The 14606-nt window shown below is 43.6% G+C and overlaps 1 protein-coding gene across 1 annotated transcript in view; it reads left to right on the plus strand.

Annotated features, from left to right (window-relative positions):
- The window catches only part of E4F1 (E4F transcription factor 1), a 422222-nt gene that overhangs the window by 27025 nt on the left and 380591 nt on the right, over positions 1–14606 (plus strand). Inside the window, exon 2 of the mRNA XM_085629438.1 lies at positions 6183–6331. Coding sequence (XP_085485564.1) covers positions 6183–6331 — 149 coding nt within the window. The remainder of the gene's footprint in view (positions 1–6182; positions 6332–14606) is intronic.

Consider the following 14606-nt stretch of genomic DNA (forward strand, 5'->3'; position numbering starts at 1 on the left):
AAGTCTTCATCTTCGACATCTTGTGGAATATTTGGTTCTTGTAAACTCCCCATACATTTTCCTATCATGGGTTGCCAGGTTGTGAATTGAAATATGTTTTCTGATTTAGGCTGGATTTGTTGCCTCCTATAGCTATTAGATATGATTAGAAAATGTTTACCCATTTCTATGGTATATTGAGTTCACCCAATCGGTTCAGAAAAGGTAGTGGTTGTGACATGCTTGCAGCCGCCATGGCTGCAGCTGGTGAGGACTGAATAAGAGAAAAAGTTAAGCAAATGAAATAAAATTTGAACTTTTGTATAAAAAAATAGACGGAAAGACGTGCACAGCACCATGAACTATTACATATATAACTCAAGTAAGTGATGTGGAAACACACAATTCAACAGTGGATCAGTAAATGCTCAGAGCTGCGGAGTAATACAAAATATGCCAGGGAACAAATAAACGTGCTTAAAGGAAATGTATACCGGTAACTATTATGCTTTTTTTTTAAATATTTTTTTTTACATGGAATTACAGTGAACACTCTATTGAAATTAGTTATTTCAAGATTGCAACTGTTAAAATGCAGAAGAAAGGTGTGCTCGTCACCGTAATCCTCCTTTGGTGAAGACTCTCAAATAAGAGTGTACAACTGAGGGAGTAGAGGGGGCCGAAAGCCTAGGCTTTCTTTCCACTGCGTCTACTCATCAGTCGATCGCCGGTGTACTTATTTATAGGCCTGCCGGAAAGTTCTTTGAATCGTTTAGTCACGCTATTTCTCCTGTCGCCACCAAATATAAGCACTGCTTGGTGTTAGATTTTAATATACATATGGATAACCCAGCCGATTCTGAGTCGATAAGGCTGCGGGAATCCTTGGAGATTTTTAATTTGGCTCCCTATGTTCACCTCCCCTCCCATGGGAAGGGACATACTTTAGACCGGATTTTTTCTAACATTAGAATAGAAACCGACGCACCGCTCCCTTTGGTTAGGTCTGATCACTTTCTCTTAGGTTTTAGAGTCTCCAAGGACTTATCCTGTCCTCTCTTACATGGCAAGTCCCGCCCGTGCAGTTTCAGATCCTTCTGCCAGATTACTCCTGAGGCTAAGTTTGCGTTGAGACAGCAACCGATTCCTTTTAGTGGCAATCTTGAGGCCGATGTACTTGGCCTCGAATTGGCTTGACCACCGTGCTCTGGAGCTGGCCCCTCTTACAACTCGTGTGGCTAAAACTATCTGCGTCTCTGCTCCTTGGTTTACAGAAGCTCTTAGGAAAAGCAGAAGCGCCTGTAAACGGTTGGAGTGTGTGTGGCGGAATAACTTCAACCCCCGAGGACAAAGCCAGATGCAAACAAGCCCTGAAAGTCCACTAGAATACAATTCACAAGGAAAAAAAAAAATTCTATTTCCCCCTCGCAAAACTGGGTCAAACATCTTGCCGGTTATTTCCATGATAAAATCTGTACTATTGAAAATTCTTTTGTGACTTTATCCCCAGTAAAATAAATAAGTGCAAGGTTCTCATGCCCTGCCAACTCTGGAGCTGGGCCTTCCCACACCCTATTTCCTCCCATTCCTCTGGAAAAATCACTTAAGATAATGCATACTATGAAGTCAGGCTCTCCCTCAGACCCTTGCCCGGCCAAAATACTATCCTCTATTGCTGAGATTATTAATCTAGCTGTCAATCTGATTCTTAATACCTCGCTGCAAAAGGGGCTGGTACCAGACAGCTGGAAAAAGGTCAAAATTCTCCCCCTATTGAAGAAACCTTCGGCAGATCCAGTGGTAGCCTCCAATTAGAAGCCTATATCGTTACTGCCTTTCTTCTCTAAAGTCTTAGAAAAATACGTGAATCTAGTCTTGATGGACTACGTGGAAGCTAACCATGTACTCCACGATAGTCAGTCTGGTTTCAGAACTAACCTTAGTACTGAAACAGCTCTATTGGAAGTCTTGGAAACGATCAAAGAGCAACTAGACAAAGGGGGAAACGCAGTGCTGATACTGCTCGACCTGTCCGCGGCCTTTGATACCGTGACCCATGACCGGCTCTTGCACAGCCTATGGGAGTGCGGTGTCAGGGGCACGGTACTCAAGTGGTTTACCTCTTTTTTGAGTTATTGTCCCCAAACAATTTGGTCCCCACCCTATGCGGCCCCCCATTCCTCCTTTGAAGGTGGGGTTCCCGCAGGGATCTATCTTGAGCCCGTCACTTTTTAATATTTATATGGCCCTCCTTGCGTTTATAGATGAGGCACACACAGATGATACTCAACTGCTGTTCACTTGTCACAAGGGCTTGTCTGACGGAGGTCTTCTCCTGGTTACGGCATAACCAATTAAAGTGTAACCCTGAGATAATCTTTTTTGGTTGTCTGCCATGCGAAGGGTGGCACCAGTGGTGGCCTCAGGATATGTACCCTCCTACAGCCCCAGTTAGTATTGTGAAGAACCTAGGGGTCAAGTTAGATGCCACCTTATCCATGAAGTCTCAAATCCACTGTCGCCGGCACCTGTTTCGGCATGTTAAAAAAACTTTCTTCCCCTAGTACCGGTCGAGTATCGGAAGACTGTAGTCCAAGCCCTAATTGTATCTAGGCTGGATTACGTCAACCTCTTGTACCTGGGCTTACCTGAGTACGTACTTAATCGCCTGCAGGTGGTTTAGAATGCAGCGGCCAGAGCTATTCTCATGGTGGGCCCCAGGGCATGTATGACTATCCATCTGAAGGCCTTGCACTGGTTACCGGTCCGGAAGAGGATTCAATTCAAAGCTCTGGTTCTGGCTTTCAGGGCTTTTCATGGTGCGGGCACCGTATATCTTAGGAGGAGGATCCAGCATTATGCGCCGCAAAGAGCCTTGAGGTCCTCAGTGCAGTCTCTGATGTCCATTCCTAAGTTTGCCAGCTCTCGTGTGGGCGGCGCTCCTTTCAAGTGCTGGCTGCCCGCTCATGGAACTGTCCGCCTCTACCCCTTAGGCAGGCCCAGGATCTGCTAACTTTCAGGAGACAGCTAAAAACCTGGCTTTTACAGCAATAGTTTTTCTCTTTTTTTTGTTTCTGGCTTCAGGCTCTGGTGCCTGTCTTCGGTGATCCTTTCAGCGCCGGGATACTCTGTGGAGTAGCCGTGCTCTTTATAAGTACCTATTTTCATTTAATTTCATTTCATTTCAAAAGTGTCACCGATTTAAATAGATGAAAAATTAAATCCAATGTTAAACATGCCTCGCAAGTGAAATGTTGCAATCATAAAGTTGCTTAACAAAGTGTGCATGTCACCGAATAGTTTAAATTAAACGTTTAAAACTTGCTATTTTGACACAAGTTTTGTGTCAGTGCACGTATGTCACTGCTACGAAGAAATCCGTGAGGAGGTATGGCTAGTGATGGGTGTGCGTTACATACATGAGCATTAACAGTTTAGTTACGTGACACCTCGCATATGGTGGTTGTGTCACTGCTACAAAGAGAAGAGTGAGGAGACCTGGCTGCTCAGAGATAAACCCATCTGGAGGCAGGATTGAAGGCGTAATCGCCTCCGGATGATGCGTTGTGCTCGGAGGAAGTTCCTGGAGCGACGCACCTCGCTGGAAGAATTGTCTAATACAGAACAGCCATTTTTAAGGTCGGCAAAGAAACATTAAGTCCAGAGCGGTACGTCAGAATTGTGCTAGAGGTGTTATATGCTAGCACATAGAGAAATTAGGTTTGAGGCAGTTGCACTCGGATCTCTTACGCCAGGGTGGGCATTCACAACAGGAAGGAAGCTCGCTTACGAAGAATAAGGTAACTGCGTAACGCTGAATATCTCTGCTGATGTGTAAGGTAGTTAGCATTAAACGCTGAGGCTATAACATTTGAGTGGTGTGCAATTGGGTTCTGACCAGTACCTTACATTCTAAGTAATTTTGGTAGCAGAAAATCTGTAACTTTGGGAATACTTTGCTCTTCAGAAGTGAACAAAGTCTGGTTTCAATGTGGCTTGATGGAAAAACAAGAAGGGGAGGAGACAGTATGTGCCCCCTTTTGCAGAGTTTGCTCGTCACCAGTTTAGTAATGACAAACGCCTTCATCAAATACAAGGTATCTTTTATTCTCTGTCTCCCCTTCCAACATCAACTCTCACAACTCTGCCTCAGACTGACCAGGTAGTATGATTTGGACTGTTGACAAGATTCGAACACTTCAACTGTAGGTAAGTGCTGTTGTACTACAGGCGTAAGGAAAGGCAGTACAAACTGCGATGGAAGGTTTAACCTTGGATAATTATATTTAACTGGACACATTAAAGAAATGAGACCTACCATTACAACAGTACCCAGAGCGGAGGAATGCAGGTTCCTCAAGGCTGGATTCTAGGAACTCTTTAATAGGGTCCATCCAATGTGCCTTTGTGCAGCAGCATTGGTTGGGCTGTATCTGTGAAGCTGGTTGGCGCACTTATTGGTAACATAACAAGGCTTTCATTTACGAGATCCTTCTGTGTGATGTCCACCATGGTCTGTTTGGTCTAACTGCATGAGAGCAGAGATCAGCCCTAGTTCTGTGAAAACACTACTTAAAGGAACATCAAATCATATCTATGCAGAAGCATGAGTTGATTTTCGGTGAGACAAGTTATGACTGGTATTTTGTTCTCCACATGAATTTCCTAAAAATGTGTTTTTTTTTTTTTTTTTTAAATGGGCCTCTTCAAGAGACGAATAAGGTTAGCTTGGAGCGCAATTAATGGATCTCATTGTTCGCACCTACTAATTGTTATGAATGTATATATTCTAAATCAACGGTGGAGGTTGTTGTTTTTTTTTTTTTTTAACCCCTTCGATGCTGCGCAGATTCCGCCGCTGTGCTGACGGAATCTTGCGCGGGCGTGGTCATGACGGAATGGTTCCGTCATGAGCACAGCTCAACCGTGGGTCATGACGGAACCATTCCGTCATGAGCACCGAAGGGGTTAACAAACCTTTTTATTGAACCTCAACAATTAAGAGCGAAGGGTCATGTCATACAAATCAGTAGATTCACATTACAAGGTACCGTGTCTAATCGGTTGTGATATCAGGTATCGTGTTACTATGTTTACATCCGCGTCAAAGGTTGTTGGTTTTAAGTTTGAGACAAAGCTGGATATACACCTTTTTAGAATCATTGTTTAATTTACAACTACGATTTGTACAGTAACTATGACCTAGAAGATAAGTTAGTTGGCTAACCCAATAAATCTATTTCTAGACTAGAATTTAAAACCCCTGTGGTTCTATTTTCCCTGTATACATCATCTCATCCTTGGTTTGTCTGGTGTTGCAGAATTGCCCTTTTGTCACTATATTAATCTGGGAGCACTCAGTTTCCAATAGAAAGACTGTTCTGCTTCTGGATTGAGGGAGGGAGTGATACAACATCTCTGTATTTTCTATCTTCGGAAGAGCGATTTAGGAAGATGCTGTGGTTGCTCTGGATCTCATTGCCCTGCAAGTAATCATTAGAAAAGTGTTTGAGGGGAAGAGTTTTGGAAAACATTTAGCCATTCTTACGTAGGACAGTAGGTTTTCTTTGCCTTTTTAAATGTGCAGATCTGTAAGATTACCTTCTCTGGCATACCCACCTGAAATATTCCATCAACCCTGGCTTCGCATCCCTTCTACTCATCCATGACTCCTGACTGTGTTAGATTTGATGTATGTGAAGTGCTTCAGCATGTGTGAAGGTAGGCAGGCTGAGTGACCATAGGCCCTTCTTGCATCTTTAAATTGATCAAGTTCTGGGAAGGCTGGGGTAAATCTGGGGAGTGGATTTGAGTTGCATCATCGGTCTAAACCAGGAAAACGGCAGGTAGACACATCTATTGGCTGTCCAGGATTAGGATAGAATGCTGTATGCAGAAATTAGAGGCAGATATTTTCATTTTTTTCAACACATTTTAACTCCCATCAGGGGACAGGAGCAAAGAGGTGGTCAAATCACATAGTAAAATCAAATATTGTGGTTTTTTTTGGAAGGACAAACAGGGTGTGGAAGATAAGGTGTGGTGGAAAAACTGTTGACACAATTCATTTACATACAAACTAGCTTGACATTTGCTTCTAATGTCAAAAAAAATATATAAACCATGATGACAATTGATTATGTTGCGTGAGCCCAGCTTGAGCTGTGGATGCTCTCACCAAAGTAGATTCTTTACTGTTTCAGATGCAGACGATGTTCACAAGTGTGGGCGTTGCCAGGTCGAGTTCACAAGCTTGGATGACTTTGTCCAACACAAAGTACAGAAGTCCTGCCAGCGTGCGCATGAAGGCACCTCGGACACTTCACAGGACACCAGGACTGTGCACCAAGAGGTACTCGCGGAGTTTGGATGTTTACTTGAAGTGGTGACCGAGTGAATGAGCGGGGTAAATGAAAAATGGGATACGAATAGTAAGGGGAGGGTAGCCACGAGTAGACTCCTTGACCTACCACTTGGTAAGAAATTCTTGTCCTGCCCAGTCTTCTTGTCCTTATCTCAGTTCCCTCTAGGTCAGGAGTGTCCAGCATTGATGCAAAATTGTTGGTATCAACTCATATTTTCAGGATTCCCGTTTAAATTGTGTATGGCGGTTTATCCTTTTTGGATGTTTGGGAAACTTTGTGTTGATTTGCCCCTCGTGTCCAGTACTGGGCACATTTAACTCAAGCCTTTGATCTTCAAAACCATTTTAGTTTTGAATAGTTGTAAAAGTTTAGCTGTGCAATTCTAACCAGCATACTTGTTATTGCTAAAGTGCTGAACAAAGCTAACAAATATATAAATAAATAAAATACATTTTATAGAAACTATTTGCTCCTTTTTGAGGTGTACATTTGGTGTTTGCTCATAATCATTTGTTTTATGTAGCACCTGCTGCAGCAGTTTCATACCACTGCAATTAACTTACTTTTCTCACACTTCATGTTGCATAACATTTTTCAGGATATTATGTACAGTGTGTTTACACTATATAAAACCGAAACAAGACAAGCTCAAAAGTGTTTTTGCTCACTGATCCTCTGTCCCTTTGGCAAATGCTGACTACTATATGAAAAGACCACTTGGACTGAGACAGATTTGACGCATTTTAGAATGGAGCTGCTCAATTGTCCCTCATTCTGTATGGTGTAGCAATGTCTTGCAACCTTAGACTGTAAAGTCTAAGTAACATGGAAGACCCCAAATTAACATGCCTTTCGGCAGCAGTTCTTAATCTGTGGACCCCTAGGGATTCACAACGTCTATTCTGGTGGGTCCGTGAATGTTTAGAATTTTTAATTAAATAGCAGTTTAATAAAGTATACATACATAAAAGAGCAAATCGGAAACATGACCATTTGAAAACGCTCTGTAAATGTGAAAGAACTTGAAACTGACAGCTAAAAATTAAGTTATCCTTCGCTTGATTAGAGGAAGCAGCGCAAGTACAGCGAACAGTGTATGGACGATTGGTGGCCCCAGTTGAAACACTAGTTTGTGTCAACAAAAAGAGCGGATGCATTAGCAGCAAAAAACACTGTCATGTGCCAGAATCTAGGATATTGGTTTTAAATGCAAATTTTGTAAAGCTTCAGCCTTCCCATTTAAGTTACAGTTTCTACTTTTTAAAATGTTTGTTCTTGAATTAAACAAAACATTTAATAATTTATGTATTTGTTTGATGTATATTTGTTTCCGTAGTTTTGTCAATAGTTCAAAGCATAAAGATTACTAAGGCAGGGCCTCGACTTTCAGTAGTAATTCAGTGGGGTTCCACAGAAGTTAAAAGCATACGAACCGCTGCCTGACTCTTTTCGGCAGATGGTGACTGGATTATACAATAAATACCCAAGCATAATTCCCATTAAGTCTTATGTTAGATAGGCGCCTGGCATTGGCTTGGCCCTAGCCCTACGAACAGTTTAGAGTTGCCAGTATTTTTTTTTTTTTGGAAGTCTCCTGTTTTTTGCTGAAGACCGGTAGACCCTGCTAATGTGGTGTTGAGTCTACATTGGTGACTGGCCTGGCTGAGGTTACAATCCTCATTACCTAACTTAACCAAATTGATTAATTTTGGGCAGATCGCTATATCCTTACACCTCATTTCCATTTCTTGCCTAAATTGGAAGTACTGAGAAACCTGATGATGATGATAAAAAATTTTAAAAAACTTTCACGACAAAACTGGACACTTACATTTTTAAAAATATTTTTTTATTGACAAACTTGCAAGGCATCATTACAAATAAATGAAGACCTATTTGGCACTTCCGGCATGTTACTGTTCATCAATACTGCATGTATGGAAGATAAAAAAAAAAAAAAAAAATCTCCTAGCCATCTCGGGGCTTGACTTGTCAGTGTCATGTGTCCGTTTATTTTCCAAGACTGTCTTTTGTCTGGTTTTGTCAAAAACAGATAAACATTTACTAAACTAGGCACCCCTCTCATTGCCCCAGAGACTCTCCACCGCAAAAATGGGCTAGAGCGAATTCGTTCTGAGGGGATCATAATTGTGTGTTGGGTATACTTGAGAAAAGGTAATGCAGGAACGGCGGGGTGTGGTAAGTGACTATGAAGGTGTGTGTCCGCTTTGATCACAATGGGCAAATATTGGTTGTGTGAGGATTCATCTAAGGTGGTCTAGTATTGTCATCATGTTGGGGTCACATCCCAGTGTGAAGCCAACGGGTATTTCCATAGATTGCGCCTCTCTTCTTTGCAAAGAGTAGTGCTCCCTGTTTTCACCCATTTGGTTACAGATTCCTGCCCCTGTGAGTGATATGGGGGTTGTGGCAATTTCCATTTCAATAAAAAGATGAAATCACAGCCTGCCTTTGAAGTCTCTGACCTTTTGATGACGAGTAATACATTCTCTCCTTCCAGCTATGTCAATTAATTGATTATTTTGAGATGCTGTTTATGGCGTGTTGGGAATTAATGAGATGTACAACCGTTCCTTTACATCTGTGGCTTTGCTAATAACCAGTTAACTTGCCAAACAGGAAATCTATTAACCTTTAACGAAAAGCTGACAGACACAGCCCCATAATATTTCACAGTTGTCTTCTATTTTGCTTTGAATTCATACCAATACATCTGGTTGCGTTTAAGTATTTCTTAAAGTTCTTTTGATGATCGCGTTTACCTTTTAAGAATTGTTCCGATACAGTCTCAAAAAATTATATTTCGACTGCTTAAGTAGTGTTGGAATCGTGATGGCTGTATAATCAGTGGGACCATGATCTGGAAAGTGCAGCTCCATTTACCATGTAGAATGTTATGTTCTGTGCGGACCACCCAGCACCCCTTCCTCACCTCGAACTACAGTGTTACCCATATCTCTAGCTTGTGGTGGCATAGCAGAATGAGCTGGCTGGAGTATGACGGGCGCACAGAAAGCAGTGTCTACCATTCACGTTCCCTTCCCATTACTAATGGCATTTTATATATGGCCACCAATCTCTCAGCATAAAAGTTAGGAAGAGCAGGGGAGTTAGTTTGCCACCACTGCTTTACAGGTTTCTTTTTTCGTCCAGTATCCAGCCAGAATATGCAGTGTATAATTTTTTTTAAGTCGAGCCTAGCGCAGCGTACATGCGTAACTCTGCGAGGCTTGTAAGTATTCTAAACTACTCTGTGTGGGTTTGACCCCCCCCCCCCGCTTTTGCGTGTCTTTCAATAATGAACGCAAATGGCTGTAGGCGGGTGCATGTCCCACCTCTTTTTCAATGTTCACTCCCACGGCGTTTTGCCTGCGGGAGTGAGCAGCGGCGCACAGGGTGGCAGCGGCATTCCTCATCCTTGTGGGTCACTCACACAGAGTTTTGCCTGCGGCTCCCTCCTGTTGTCCGTGCCTTCAATATCCCCCACCCTCCCTCCCGTTGTACGTGCCTTCAATATCCCCCGCCCTCCCTCCCGTTGTACGTGCCTTCAATATCCCCCGCCCTCCCTCCCGTTGTACGTGCCTTCAATATCTCGCCCTCCCTCCTCATTGTCCATGCTTTCAATATCCTCCCTCCCTGTTGTCCGTGCATTCAATATCACCCCCGCCCTCCCTCCCCGTTGTCCGTGCCTTCAATATCCCACCCTCCCTTCTCGGTGACCATGCCTTCAATACTCCCCCACCACCCTCCCTCCCTGTTTTATAAAATGATGGTGGTCACACGCCTGTCTCCCGTCCATGATTTCACCCAAAGCAAAGTGTCGGCTGCATTGCCCCCAGCAACATCGTAAAATAACCATGTGATGATTTTTACGATCTTGCCTGGAGCGATGCCGCCACTTTGCTATATGGGTGATATCATGAATGGCAGCAGCGGGTATTAGCAGCCACAGAGCGCCTCTCACCCCCCCCCCCCCCCAGCAGAACCCATGACACATTACTACCATCCCTCCAGGCAGAGCACACCCGGCGTCACGTATTCCAAAACCCATGATGCGGATCAGTGTGCACATTCATCTCTGCACCAGATCAGTCATGTTACTGATGAATACATTGCTTCACTTTGCTCTCAAAACAAACCGGTGCGGATGCGAGGGCATGAATGAAAGCATAACCCCCGGTGTCCTTCCCTGACTCCTCTTCCGACTGTGCGGGCCAGAAACCTACGTTCGCATTTGTTTAAAAAGAAAACTGTGTGATCCTCTGCACATTCCCTCATCTACATCTGCCTTGGTTCCATTATCTGCTGAAGTTGGAAGTTCTAAGAAACGGCAGCAGAACGTGAATAAAAATGTTACTTGTGTGTGAAGGAAATGTGGTAAAATGCGTTCTTAAAAACTATATTTGCAGTGGGTGCACAGCCGTGGTCGTGGGTTATTGCTAGCAGATGCAGCGAGGGAGGGTTTGGCGGCTCAGAGAAGTCCTGTCATCCCTCGCCTTATTGCCCCCGCTCTGAAAAGATTGTGCGCTGTTATTCGCCTTTTTTTGATAAATAAAAAAGAATAAGCCTCCTGCCACACTTAAACAGGCTGTAGCATGTAGCGCTTGTTCTCCAGTATTTGGGTGTCTTTCATAGATTCACATGCTTGAATATTCCCTGTCGTCGGAGTGGGAGTCCCACGGTAAATAATATAGCAATATATACAGTCATAATATATATATATATATATATATATATATATATATATATATATATATATATATATATATATATATATATATATATATATATATATATATATATATATATACATACATACATACATACGTAATCACATAAAAACAGATATAATCATGTAATAACCTCAAGAATGTCCCTATATGAAATTTCCATAGAGATACATGGAAAGAGAAAGACATTCGCAGTCTATCTCTCATTATGTTAGTCCGAACTACGGCCAATCAGGCGCCAGCTCCTCTCTAGAACCTTCTCCTCAGAGCTCCTCACCTCAGATTTTCTACCGCACGTCGTGTGAAAGGGAGTCTCCCTGAGCTCTGCTCAGTTTGGTTCTATTCAACATGTCTTCAAGTAAGAAGTCTTTGTTTAGACCTTGTTCTTCTTGTGGAAAGCTACGTTTATTCTCAGAAGATCCACACAGTAAGTGTATTTACTGTCTTTACCCAGACCATGAAGTGGCCAAATGTAAGTTCTGTAGAACTTTTTCTACAAAAACTTTGAAGGACAGGGAAGGCCGTCTCTTGTTGTGGCTACAGAGACTTAAGGATAAAGATGAAGTGGTTTCTGAGGTAGAAAGCCTTACTTCTGGCCGTTCCCACACAGCCTCTAAGCGCAGTAGCATACAAGAACTACCTTCTCCTTTTCTGAAAAAGAAGAAAATGTCTTTGACTATGACATCTGCCACTTCTTCTGCCTTGTCTACTGCTTTGTCGCCAACGAGACATAGTTCTCAGGCTGCTGAGGCTTCCACTTCACAGTTTTCAGAGAAAAAACTGGCTTCGTCATCGACGAAGCTTCCGACGACGAGATCTGCAATTTCCTGCTCGTCGACGGTGACATTCACGACTACGACAGCATCTACATCGTCGTCGGCGTCGACGATGTTAATCAGTACCATCAAGACTGTATCCTCTATTGTACCTATTGCATCGTCGTCGACGAAGAAGAAGGTAAAAATCTTGTCGACATTGTCTTCGTCGTCGTCGAAGGTTGAGAAATCGTCCTCGTCGACGAGTACGTCGTCGAGTGACCCGTCGACGAAGAAGAAGAAGACCTCGTCGTTTCTGCCGACGACGATGACGAAGGTTCCGTCGGCGAAGGTTCCGTCGACGAAGGTTACGACGATACTCCCGTCGACGATGGTTCCTTTGACAAGTCCATCTACAAGGATGTCCTCAGTACCTTCTATATCTCCGGTACCGTCGGCGGCAATCTCTTCAGTGCAAATAAAAATTAAAAGGACTGCTACTCAGAGGTCCTTAACAGATCAGATTTCCTCCACGTCCACAGCACCTACTTCGTCGTTTGCCGCTGCTCCTTTGGTTCCATTGCCACCAAGTTCTCGACCTGATATGTCGGGTGAAGTTGTATTATTGGAGGATTCCCATCTTCCTTCTCCATTGTTTGCCACGGATTCTGATCAGGATTCAGAAGAAGGTTTACCTGAATCGTTTGGGACGGCCTGCAGTCCCTCAGATTTAATAATAAAGTGCCAAGACGATAGTAGTGAGGATGAGGAACAATTTTATCAGCAAGAAGTTCCTACAGAGAGACAAACTGCGACGCTACCACTATCCCTCATAACAAATCTTCAACTCATGTTGGACGATTATAATAGACGTTTTTTCGTTATCACCGCAAGAAACTGTGGTCCCGCCTCGTCCAGTGGTGCCAACAACTATATCGGAACGGGTACCAGCCCCAATTCCATCTGTGGTAACACCTTCACTACCGTTGCAACATTCCTCCACTCAGGCAGTACCTTCTCAGGTCACTGAACAAGAAGAAGAAATTCCTCAAGACAGGGAGGATGGTGAAATTCTCGATTATGGTGGTAATGATGATGATGACGATGATGGTAAGACGGAGTGGGATGATTATCATGCTCAAACACCATCTCCCTCGGCAGTGATACCTGGTGACTCACCACCGGTGGATATCGCCAGTTTTCACTAGTTAATGGATAGGGCAGCACAGAGATTCAAGTTAACTACGGAGCATAAGGAGGAGGATTGTTTCCTTTACGATTTCAAAAACCAGCCTTTTAAACAAACACATACAATCCCTATAATCGAATTTATTTGGGAGGAAGGCAAAAAGATTATGAAGACCCCAAATAGTCTTCCGGCACAGGTGCCCAGATTGGGAAAAAAAGTACAAATCGCTTCGGGAGCGCCAGCGTGTCTTACTGGTCAAGCAAAGGCAGATTCTGTGGTGACACAGGCCGCGCAACGTCGGGCTAGAAACCCTGCGTCAACGATCACGGCACCACCTGATCGAGATGGACGTCGTTTGGACGCCATAGGGCGGAAATTTTCTTCAATGGCTTCCACCACTGTAAGAGCGGCTAATGCTCTGGCCATTTTAGGCCGCTACGACCGTCAGGTATGGGCAGATATTTCAGCGTTGGTTGACCAACTGCCAGAACCATCGAAGAGTGAGGCCCTAAAGCTACTCCAGGAGGGTGAGAGTACATCCGCGGAGATGATAGACTGTGCAGTTGATATCGCCTGTATGGGATTCTGTCAGCTTGCTGGGGCAGCGGTATTGCGCAGGCAAGGTTGGTTGCGCTCAATATCCTTTCGTCAGGAAGTACAGGCAGAAATATTGGACATGGCATATGATGGAGAGGCTTTGTTTGGAGATCATGTGGATGAAGCTCTCCAATCGATAAAGAAGGATACGGAAACTGCCCGCTCTCTAGGCACGTTACAATTTCGGAAACAGTCCTTTCGGGGTGCACGCGGACGCGGCACCTCTTCTAATTTTCGACGAGGAAACAACCAGTATAGATCATATAGCCAAGGTTCCAACCGTTATTCCTATAACCAACAGCAGACCTCTCGACAACAGTCTTCCAAGACTTACAGAGGAAAATCCTCTTATAGGGGTTCTACCCCTAAGAGACAATGACTTGTATCAATTCCAAAAAATTGGAGGTCGAATCTCTCTGTACTCTTCTCAATGGTCCTCCATAACAAAGGACCGTTGGGTTTTGGACATTGTAGAAAGAGGTCACACTCTAGAGTTCACCGAATTCCCTCCACCCACACCGCCTACTGGACCACCACCAGCTCATATCAAGGAACTGTTACATCAAGTTCAACTTCTAATAGACAAGGGAGCTATAGAGGTAGTTCCAAGATCTCAAAAAGGAAAAGTATTTTATTCCCGATTTTTTTTTTTTTTTTCTTTTTTTTTTTTTCTTATCACCAAGAAGAACGGGGAATGGAGGCCCATTCTAGATCTCAGGGCTCTCAACAGATTTCTCAAGAAACAATCTTTTCGCATGTTGACGCTTGTAGAAATCTTGCGCTTACTCTCACAAGGAGATTTCATGGCAACAATCGATCTCCAAGATGCTTATTTTCATATCCCCATACTACGACAACATCGGAAATTCCTTCGTTTTCGGGTGGGGCGGAAGGATTTCCAGTTCAGAGTACTACCATTCGGCTTACGCTCGGCCCCACAAGTGTTTACAAAGGTGCTAGCCCCTGTCGT

Source organism: Triturus cristatus, chromosome 10 (assembly GCF_964204655.1).
Source record: "Triturus cristatus chromosome 10, aTriCri1.1, whole genome shotgun sequence".
Classification (NCBI taxonomy): domain Eukaryota; kingdom Metazoa; phylum Chordata; class Amphibia; order Caudata; family Salamandridae; genus Triturus; species Triturus cristatus.